The 11534-nt window shown below is 40.1% G+C and overlaps 1 protein-coding gene across 1 annotated transcript in view; it reads left to right on the forward strand.

Annotated features, from left to right (window-relative positions):
- LOC125779324 (uncharacterized) overlaps nucleotides 1-4866 on the forward strand; it is a 210046-nt gene extending 205180 nt beyond the window's left edge. The window contains exon 2 of the mRNA XM_049460604.1: nucleotides 366-4866. Within this exon, the coding sequence (XP_049316561.1) occupies nucleotides 2081-3349 (1269 nt within the window). The 5' untranslated portion in view covers nucleotides 366-2080 and the 3' untranslated portion in view covers nucleotides 3350-4866. The remainder of the gene's footprint in view (nucleotides 1-365) is intronic.
- Nucleotides 4867-11534: the final 6668 nt, after the last annotated feature.

Below are 11534 nucleotides of genomic sequence, written 5' to 3' on the forward strand. Positions count from 1 at the left end.
TCACAAATAAATTATTTTTAACACAATATAAATTCAACTTTCTTTCCATTTAAAAACACATAATTTCACGCAGGACAACGTCTGCGAGGTCAGCTTGTACTATATATACGAATTATCCCAACGTCCATATCCTTCTTAAATGATTTTCGTTTTTCTAAAACAAACTTACAACCCCTCTCTATTACGGAAGAATATAAACATACGGCATACAAACTGCCTATGCTTAAACAAATGACGCGGGAAAGTTAACAATACAACAAATTGTTAAAACATATACATACATACATAATTTGTTCAAATCCAAAAACAAAAACCCAGCTTAACATAAACAAATTATTGAACACATAACGGGTGATTTTTTTTAGGTTAGGATTTTCATGCATTAGTATTTGACAGATCACGTGGGATTTCAGACATGGTGTCAAAGAGAAAGATGCTCAGTATGCTTTGACATTTCATCATGAATAGACTTACTAACGAGCAACGCTTGCAAATCATTGAATTTTATTACCAAAAAAGTTGGCAGAAAATCCGCTTTTTTATCGACAAATTTTGTTCAGCGATGAGGCTCATTTCTGGTTGAATGGCTACGTAAATAAGCAAAATTGCCGCATTTGGGGTGAAGAGCAACCAGAAGCCGTTCAAGAACTGCCCATGCATCCCGAAAAATGCACTGTTTGGTGTGGTTTGTACGCTGGTGGAATCATTGGACCGTATTTTTTCAAAGATGCTGTTGGACGCAACGTTACGGTGAATGGCGATCGCTATCGTTCGATGCTAACAAACTTTTTGTTGCCAAAAATGGAAGAACTGAACTTGGTTTCAACAAGATGGCGCTACATGCCACACAGCTCGCGATTCTATGGCCATTTTGAGGGAAAACTTCGGACAACAATTCATCTCAAGAAATGGACCCGTAAGTTGGCCACCAAGATCATGCGATTTAACGCCTTTAGACTATTTTTTGTGGGGCTACGTCAAGTCTAAAGTCTACAAAAATAAGCCAGCAACTATTCCAGCTTTGGAAGACAACATTTCCGAAGAAATTCGGGCTATTCCGGCCGAAATGCTCGAAAAAGTTGCCCAAAATTGGACTTTCCGAATGGACCACCTAAGACGCAGCCGCGGTCAACATTTAAATGAAATTATCTTCAAAAAGTAAATGTCATGAACCAATCTAACGTTTCAAATAAAGAACCGATGAGATTTTGCAAATTTTATGCGTTTTTTTTTTTTTTAAAGTTATCAAGCTCTTAAAAAATCACCCTTTATATGCATACATATTCGTATATACTTACATAGACATTTACATATTCAAAGTCCACATTGGCAAACAATAACAAGCAGGATTGCGTACAAAAAGCGAATCGATCTCTCTAACGAGCTCTCAATTGCTTAAGATAACCATACTTATTAATACACAAACAATTCGTGCATACTTTGGTGAATAGCGCATTGATCTCCTCAGCGAGCTCTCAATTGCACAAAACATAAGTACCTTCATAAGCACATACATACATACATAAAAGTCCAAGTATTAGGGTGTACTCAAATACTAACATACGGACATAAAAGTTGTTTATAAATTAAAAGTGCGGATATTTGCAAACTCAAATAATAACGACACTAATCAAAATTCACCTGCAGGAGCTACACGCCCAAAACAGGTTGCTAAATTCATTTCACAAAGTGACAGTTTAATAAGATACTGCACTAGATTTGCCTCCTCACCGATTCAAGAAAACTCTGAATCGTTATTAGAAGTAAAAGGTCAAAATCTTACAAATTTTTGGACTCGCCTCCAAGCGGCATATGACGCCATCGTAGATTCAGATCTACCACAAAATTTTAAATTATCTGCTACCGCAATATACGAAAATTGCTTGGGCCAGAACGAAGAAACAAAAGCTATGATCTCCGATCAACTGAAGCTAATAAAAGCAATTGCACCTACTCCCCACAGTAGAGTAGAGCTGCCACAAATGCAACAATATCAAGAGGCAAGTTCAGGCATCCACCTGGAGGTGCCCGCATGTGACACAGAAACATTTTACGCAGGTAGTGGCCGTCCTTCCGGAACATGTTCACAGCCGTGTACATAAACCATCCTCAATTATCACAAGCGCAAAAATTGTATCACCTCCGATACAAAACAAAAGGTCAAGCAGGCGAAATAGTTAAACAGTTCGCATTAAATGACAATAATTTCAATTTGGCTTGGGAAGCTCTAAAAGCTAGATTTGAAAACGAAAGAATACTGGTCGATAAGCAAGTAACGTCACTATTAAACTTGCCTAAAATTAAGAAAGAAACAAGTGTAGAATTCATTAAACTAGAATCCACTGTTTCTAATTGTTTGTCGGTTCTATCGACACTTAATATCCCCACAGACAGCTGGGATCCTATTCTGGTAAACATTTGCACCGCCGCATTACCAGAAAAGTCGTTACTTCTATGGGAGCAATCGCTCTCATCACGAAAAAAGTGCCCACCGTGGCAACAAATTAAAGATTTTCTCCCCACCCAATATGAAATTGCGGAAAGGTTAGAAGAAAATATAATTAAAACTAAGAACATTAAACACGACCAAAATAGAAGCTTAAATAGACCCCAAGCTAGAAGCAAAACCAAATCAAACAGAATTTCTAACAAATCACAATCGTTCACATCCGAACAGAAAGAACATACGTCATGCGAACTATGCAAAAGAGGGCATAAACTTATATCTTGCCAGAGGTTTAAAAACTTAAATATTAACGAAAGGAATACTTTTGTCAGGTCAAAAAGGCTTTGCACAAATTGCCTCTCACATGCGCATACATATAAAAATTGCAAAAGCAAATTTAATTGCTTACATTGTCACAAAAGACACCATTCGATGCTTTATTATAGCAGATATCCTAACTTACTCCAAAGAAGCGCTTACACAAAAGAAACCACGGGTTTAGCAAAAGCAAGTCCCGAAAACCAAAATTGTAAAAATTGCCAAGAGACACCATGTTACTCGAAGGCACAAAAAGTTCAAACGCTGCACAGCGAAACACAAAGTGGTCTAGTTACCGAACTAGTCACAACCATACCAACTCAAGTTGAGTGCAATGCAAATAAATACTTTAACTCACAATTAAGGAAATTTCAAACTCTAGAAGATCAGTATTGTGAAGACTTCTCTAAAGCTACAACTACTCGATCAAATAATGGCCGGTACGTCGTACGACTACCACTAGATCCACAATATTCCAATACCTCACATATTGGTAGAAAAAACAAAGTGAGATTTCGGTCTAACAATATTAAAAACTCAAATATATGTTACTTTTCGACCCCTCAGGATGGCTTTCGCCAATAATGAAAAAAAAAACAATTCTGAACAGATCCTAGAGCGGTGGCGGGCTACTCAATTAATAATTAGTGCATATATAAAAACATAAAATTTTCAAATAAATAAAATCGCAAAAGCAAGTTAAGAGATCACCATACTCTCAATGCGATACCGTGACGCACCTACATTTACAAATAGCTAAGGTCGCTCTTATTGCATCGTTTTAAGCGCTCCTCATAATGGGAGTTGGTGAGAATCTGTTGTAAAGCTTGATTATCCCACTTAAAAAAATTATAATTCTAATGAAGCCGTTCGCAATTACCGGCCACTCTCTCGCAAGATCCCTCTATTGTCACAGCCCTAACTCCAGGGCTAAGGAGTACCCATTAGCCGATCATAAATTAAATATCATAAAAAATTGCAACAATTGCCGATAACATCGAAAAGGCAAATAATGAACAACTGGTATCCCATGCCGATGAAATAAGAAATTTAAATAACCGCTAAAAAATTAATACAAGCAAAACACTTTCTTGCTATAATAATACAATAAGTCGTCAAAACACGCAAAAGCAATTACTACCTCAAGCACCACTACTTTCCCAAAATACAATTTTCTATTAAAACCATTACATATTAAATGTCTCAGATTATATATATAAAACTAGGCAAAATATTCGCCTAGGGGGCCCAGGATGTTTAAATGAGTTAAGCATCCACCCCCTCTACCCGGTGAAACTGGCGCATCCTAATGCTACAGCGCAATTCACCACAGGATGCCACTACACAACAACATCCATATAACACACCACACTCACACCAACCCAACCAACAAAAGCAAAATCGACGGAGAAGCGGACACTTTTCGATCTACACTTTCGCCATACACTCGTCGCAAATCAGCATTCGTCATCTACTATTCGTGCTGTACAAGCCGCTCATCCACAAACGCTTTTTTTCGACCCCACACTGCGCCGTGGAATTCCCACTTTGGTTTCGAGCGTCATCGTTCCACTCGTGCCGACAACACATCCTATTTCTATTCGGCGCGATATATTATTAAGCACAACATTGTACCGCAAACAAAAGATAATTTTAAATAAATTGTACTTTTCAAATACTCAACTACTTTTTCCTTTTAAACACTCGCGCGAGTGTCAGTTAATACCATCAGTGGTTTGTATTCCCCAATAAATTGGGTCGTTATTTGTACACTTTAAAATATCATACATTTTGACAAATTGTACGGTTTACAATCAGGAGGAAAGTCGGAATTCATTATATCAGATAGGACAGAGAATGATTGCATTACTTTCGTCATCACTGATGCATACTTGAGAACCATAATTTTCAAGTAATTTTACAAAATTATAACTCACATACTAAAAGATTCGTTGTAAGTCCTTTTAGAAAAAAATCATTTAAGAAGGATATGGACGTTGGGATTTTTTACATTTTTTCCAATGTAACGAAGCTTGATAAGCAACATTTTTTGGTTTCGGATCAGGTGCGTAAATATACAGAGAAGATGGTTTTCCAACACATGAACACGTCACATACAAAAAGCTGGCCGTGTGAAAAACATAGCATATCCAGATTTATGCCACATACGTCTCGCGACTATCCTTGTGTCCTGTTGATCGTCATCGCAAATGAAATTTTCCCTGGAAACTGAATACGTTTGAACTCAAATGGCAAATCGTTGGAACTCTAAGGAATTCTTAGAATCAAGCACTCGATCCCTTGTACTGGATAGCTGCGTCACAATCAGTCGGCTTCCATTACACAGTTTCAGCGCATGAAGATTGCAAAACGTTATAATGACAGATCCAACTTTGAAACGCAAATGATGCAGCGGCATACTAAGCCTCTCCAAAGAATTTATAAATTCCACTGAATATTTCAAGGCTTCGTCTTCATTGTCAAGATGATCGATCGATTTGTATGAGCGCAAACCTCTCGGGATTTGACTTTGAATCTTCCAGTTTAAGTCATTAACATCAGTATTTTTTGGAAGCTAAAATTGCACGTGCACTCAAGCAATCGTAGTTATGATATTTTGGACAATGTTCAGGTAAACATTCGTGAAAGAGTTCTTCTTTCGTTGTAGTGAATTGACAAAAGGCAGGTGGAATTGATATCAAACTACTGGAAGTATCAACCGAAATTTTCCCATTTCCAATCCTTATCGAATACGATGTAAAATGTTTTCGGGAATGTCATTTTTGTTCGTATCCCTTAATTGACGCGGAATTGAAGGCTAATATGTCGATCATCGCGAAAGGTGTACGAACTTCAGTGCCAAGCAAAGTAACTATCGAAACGTCCCTCTTTTGATTCCACTGATTATCACGTTCCAGCAAGTGGATTTGGTGGCATGCTTCTCCAAAAGTTGCACACACTGTACGATTCACAGTACGCAATGCCTCCAGTGAAGTTATGCCGCATACATTAATCAATAGCAACAGATGGTAGAAGCAATCGTGGTTTTTCTGGTGGATTATATAAATTAGTCTTAATGCATTATATGAGAACATACCTGGATGTCCATCTACTACTTGACCTTACTTTCTACGTAACCATTGCATTCCATGTATAATATCAAAGAATTTTCGAATAGAGCAATGTTCTCGCACTGACTCAAGTTGAGAAAAAACTCGTCAATGTCGATTTTGTTGTTGGCGGTGTTTCCGTTGGCTGTACTGTATTCTCTGGGTTGAAATACACTCTTTGGCCTTTTCCAAATGAACTGCGAGATGCACAACAGTCGATAAACGTTCACGAATTGAAAAGTAAATATCTTACAATGCGCTTCATTGCAGTTCACGTATCGAACCATTTGACACTTGCTGAACTCATCTCGTTCGAAGCCAAGACCGCCATGTTATCTACAACTACAAAGTTATGACTGTGAACAGTGACGTGAGAGCCAAGTCGCGAGTGCGACGACTGTTTGTTTGATGACAGGAAATATTTCGTCTTGCCCACTTTCACTGCCAGACTTCCCCTTTCTCCAGTAAGCTCTCTATCTCGGAGGTCAACTGGTACAGAGCTGTGTTAGTTGATCTGCCAGCTCTGTATGCATGCTGAGCCCCATGCAGGGGCGCGGTCTTCAGCGCCTTGGAACTTAAATGATGATCTATTATCTTCTCCATCGTTTTCAGTAGGAAGGAGGTTAGGCTGATTGGCCTGAAAGATTTGGCCAGCGAATAGTCCTTCTTTCCTACTTTCGGTATGAAGATTACCTCAGCTGTCCTCCATGATTCAGGGATGTCGGCCAACGCCAGGCTCTCCCTCAGCAGCCTAATCAGGTGTGGCATCAGGATCTGTTCACCCTGCTGTAGAAGCGCTGGGAAGATGCCGTCCACTCCTGGAGACTTGAACCTCTCGAACGAGGCCGTTGCCCACCTGATCGAGTCCGCAGTAAACAGTTTTTTAGCGATAGCCCAATCAGTGCGGGACGGCCTGTGTTCAGTTAAGGGCAGACACCGATAAACCGGAACAGTCTCCGGGAAGTGAGCACGCAAGAGCTCTATAGCTCTGTCCTCCGCGCTGGTCGTGAATGTCTCATCATTCCTTTTGATGGCTAGCACTGTGTCCGTCTTCCCTTTAGCCAGATCTTTGTGCAATCTGGCAGCTTCTGGTGTGGAGGAGACGTTTTCACAGAATCTCCTAAAGCTAGCCTGTTTAGCAGACCTGATCTCTTTATTGTATAGCGTCAGGTTGCTCCTGTACTCCTCCTAGACCCCTGTACGTTTAGCCTTATTAAATAAGCTGCGTACTTTCTTCCTTAGGTCTGCGAGTTTCCTTGTCCACCAGGAGCATTTGCGCCTGTCTGTGGGTACTCCTAAGGGGCAGCTGTCATTGTACGCATTAATAATGGACCCGGTAAGCGCGGTCAATCTGACCTCCATTCCCTGGCCCGTGGCACTACTATCAGTCTGCCCCTTCCTCTTCAACTCCTCATCTAGCCTCTCCCTGAAGGCACTCCAGTTGGTCCTTCGAGGGTTACGTCTAGGAGGGAACAGCTTGACCTCTGCCCTCAGCGCAAACCTCACAATTCTATGGTCCGACCGCGAGGGCTCCGTTGAGACTATCCACTGCGAGACCAGCCCTGTTGCAGGTTCATTGCTGAGGGTGATGTCCAGCACTTCCCTCCTGCTTATAGTTATGAATGTGGGCTCACACCCTACATTCTCTACCGCTAAGTTTCTACCTACTACATATGCTGCCCCATTCCGTATGGTGGGCGTTCGCGTCGCATCCGATGATAAGGGGGAGTTTTTGCAGACTGCAGTGCTCCACCAGCCTTTCCACCGCCTCCGGGGGTGCCGTTGCTGCCTCTCCCGGAAAGTATGCTGAGGCTAGAACGAAGTCTTTGCCCTCAGTGTCCCTAGCCTGCACCGCCACCAAATCCTGCGTCAGAAACTCTGAAATGCAAAAGAAATCAATATTGCTTCTAACAACTATACACGTCTTCGGCCTCTATATATATTCCCTTTATAAGTTAAAGGGAAAAAGGTAAAAATTCAACCATTTATATTTCCGGGCAAAAATTCAATCGATGCACTTAAATGTGGTTCACAATATTTTATATTTTTAGTAAATATATAAATTTTCCTTTTCACAATAGTTAATATTTTCAGTAAGTATATAAATTTTCTTTTTCACAATATTTTATATTTTTAGTAAATATAATTCTTCTTTTATTTGTACTGTGTTCACTGCTGCGGCTGCCAGTGCACAACCACACACACGACAGAAAAGATTTTCCAAATTTTAGACCACAAATTAACTGAACGCGGATCAACCGTTGAAGAGCTGGCGAGACGTGTGTATCATTTTCGGGCGTAGAAATCGAATTAGGCCCACCCCGATCTGACCAATCCTTTATGCTCGGTTGGGTGGTGAAATCGATGTATGTTGTGGTATGGTGGTGTTTGGTGCGTGGGGTTGCGTGGTGTGATGCTGTATGTTGTGTGTGATGAATGTTGTGTTGTATGATGAATGTTGTGTTGTGGGATGAATGTTGTGTGGTGGAGCGAGATACCATGAAGTCGCATAAACATCCCGGCCCCCTAGGCGAATTAATTGCCTAGAAGCCTCTGTAGTTTTTGTAGGGTACTCACTACAGCGCTGAATCCCTTTTCGATGGTTGCGATGACTATGATGTGGCAGTGTATGCGAGCGTGCACCTCGGGACTGCTTAGAATGATGGGCTCTTCGGCGTTGTACTTGATTCCCATGTTGACTGTGCCGCTGTTGATTATGCCAGTGACTGGCGTGCGTTGACTGATCAGCGCGTCGAGGGAAGCGGTGAAATAATGTGTGATGCGGTCGGTGGTAGTACTGACATGACCCGTCTGACATGCACTCCAACATAGCGTGCGTGTCTGCTAAGCATGTCATGCAGTGGCCATGGGCTCTAGCGATCTGTTGACGCTGAGCGGGCGTCATCGTCTGTAAGATCGTACATTTCTTTAGGATATGGGGTCGATGGCATAGGCTGCATCGTGGCGGTACGTATTCCTCGAACTGCTCCTCGCCCGCTTCCCTGACTGGTTGCTGGGCTGGGCGGGGTTGTGCCTTGTTGCCTCCTTGGTGCGGCGATGAGTCTAGCGGATGCTGTATTTGCAGTGACTGCCGACCTCACCGACTGGGGGTTACTGCGGATTTCTTCTACGTCCATTTCTAGTGGAATAGGAATATGTATATTAAATATGGTTTGCTAATAGTATGAAGTATGCTACTCATTATATATATGTATATACATATATATAAATATATGTATTTATGTCTTTATATGATATTTTTATTTACACTAGTCAGAAAAAGTTTGCGTACAAAATTTCCAGCATATTTGAATGGCTCATTATGAATTTTAACACAAACAAACTTTAATTTTTATGGTTGCATTATAAAATTAGAATATCATAGAAGATATTTTAGAAATTTGAAACCATCATAAAATGTGGCAAGCTTTTTTTTTTAAACAATTATTAAAAAGTTGGCAACATCGTCGCAGAAAAAGTTTGCGTACAAAATAAAACAAGGGGAATCCCAATAGTTTTTTCTGGGAAAGTCGCACTAAAACTAGTTACATCAGATTTGTTCAAATCAAATAAACTATTTTACTGAAATTTTAAACAATAAAAGAAAATTTTGTGAAATGGGCAGAAAAAGAAAACCAACCAGCCGCGGTGAAAGAGAAATAATTGTAAAATTATGGAAAGAAGGTAAAACTCTTCGCGAAATCGGTCAGACGGTGGGCAGAGCACACTCCTCGATTCAAAGAGTGATCGAAATGTACAAATCGATGGGTTCTACCGCCACAAAGCTTCGTTCAGGGCGTCCCCCTAAACTAAGCCACCGTGAAAAGCGCTACGTTCTTAAGGAATTACAAAAAAAATCCAAAGGTGAAGGCTTCAGATATTGCCAGAGATGTTAAAATAAGGTTCCAGAAAACAATTTGCAGTGACACCGTATGCAAAATTTTCAAAAAAGCCGGTTATCGGAGCCGAGTCGCACGAAAGAAGCCATTCATATCATTGACCAACAGGCTAAAACGAGTTGCATTTGCTAACGACCACATTAATAAGCCGCCTGAGTTCTGGAAACGCGTTATTTTCTCAGATGAAAGCAAGTTTTGTATATTTGGAATAAAAGGACGAAAGCTTGTTTGGAGAAAACCCGGAACTGCACTCAATAAAGAAAATCTCGCGGCGACCGTGAAACACGGTGGTGGTGGCGTGATGGTGTGGGGGTGTATGTCCAGTGTAGGAGTGGGTAATATCCAGTTTATTGAGTCAACAATGGATAAAAGAGTTTATTTGGACATTCTTAAGGCGAATTTAAAGCAAAGCGCAGTTAAATTGGGATTGGAAGACAGGTATTTGTTTCAACAAGACAATGACCCCAAGCACATTGCAGAAATTGTTAAGCTCTGGCTCCTCTACAGTGTGCCCAAACAACTACATACGCCCCCTCAATCACCAGATCTCAACCCCATTGAGCACATATGGGATTTATTAGAGCGTCGAATCCGCCAACACCACATTTCTTCGAAGGAGATGCTAAAAAATGTTATCCTTGAGGAATGGAGCAAAATCACATCGGAGGAGACATCAAATCTCGTAAATTCAATGCCAAAACGACTAAGAGAGGTCCTACAACGCAAAGGGTACCCAACTAGTTACTAGAAACTGTCATTTTCATATAAAATACATTTTTGTAATTTTTTTATTTTCTTGTACGCAAACTTTTTCTGAAGTGAATTTTGTCTATATTTGATTTCATTCTTGTTTTTACCCTAATTTATATCCAACAGTATTAAAATGTTATGTATACTAAAACTGAATTCCAACAAGTAAATAAAAAAGAAAATTTGTTCGAATTTTTTGTTATTTCTGGAAGTTTTTTTAATAATTAGGAAGCATATGAGTCTTGTACGCAAACTTTTTCTGACTAGTGTATATGTATTATATATTTTTTATATATATGGATTTAGTTGTTTATCATTAATCACGTTCATTAGGGTTTTGGTTTGTACGTACGGATTGTAAAACGCTGTATTTTTAATTAATTATTTCTTGATTTTATATATGCGTTTGCGTTCGCTTATTTTCACAAGTGGTCGAGTTAGTAGGCCAATTTGTTCGTACATCTACTACTCTTATATGACCATCTCGTCCCCGATGTACCTTTTCAATGCGACCTAGTCGCCATTCCGTTGGGCGAAGGCATTCGCCCTGTATGATGACGCATTCGCCTATATTGGGTTCTTCTGGATCGTTTTCTATCGATATCTCTTATGGAGATTTTTAAGATAGTCCTCCTTCCATCTGTGGCTGAATTCATAATGAAGATTCTTGATTCTTCCCATCGATTTATTAAAGTGAGTGAGTCTCCTTCTGTCTTAGGTATTGCGAGAAGGCTAGCTCCTCTGAGGAAGTGTCCAGGTGTAAGAGCTGTGAAATCGGAGGGATCTTGCGAGAGTGATGATATAGGTCTTGAATTTAATACGGCTTCGATACGAGTGAGTAGTGTAGTAAACTCCTCATAATTGAATTTATGATTACCAGCCGTTTTCTTTAAATTGGGCTTAAAGCTTTTGACTACTGATTCCCAAAGTCCGCGCATGTGTGGAGAACATGGAGGTATAAACTGCCAATCGATCCCTTGGGGTGCATATTTGTTAACTATTTCAGGGGAG

This window comes from Bactrocera dorsalis, chromosome 6 (genome assembly GCF_023373825.1).
Source record: "Bactrocera dorsalis isolate Fly_Bdor chromosome 6, ASM2337382v1, whole genome shotgun sequence".
Classification (NCBI taxonomy): domain Eukaryota; kingdom Metazoa; phylum Arthropoda; class Insecta; order Diptera; family Tephritidae; genus Bactrocera; species Bactrocera dorsalis.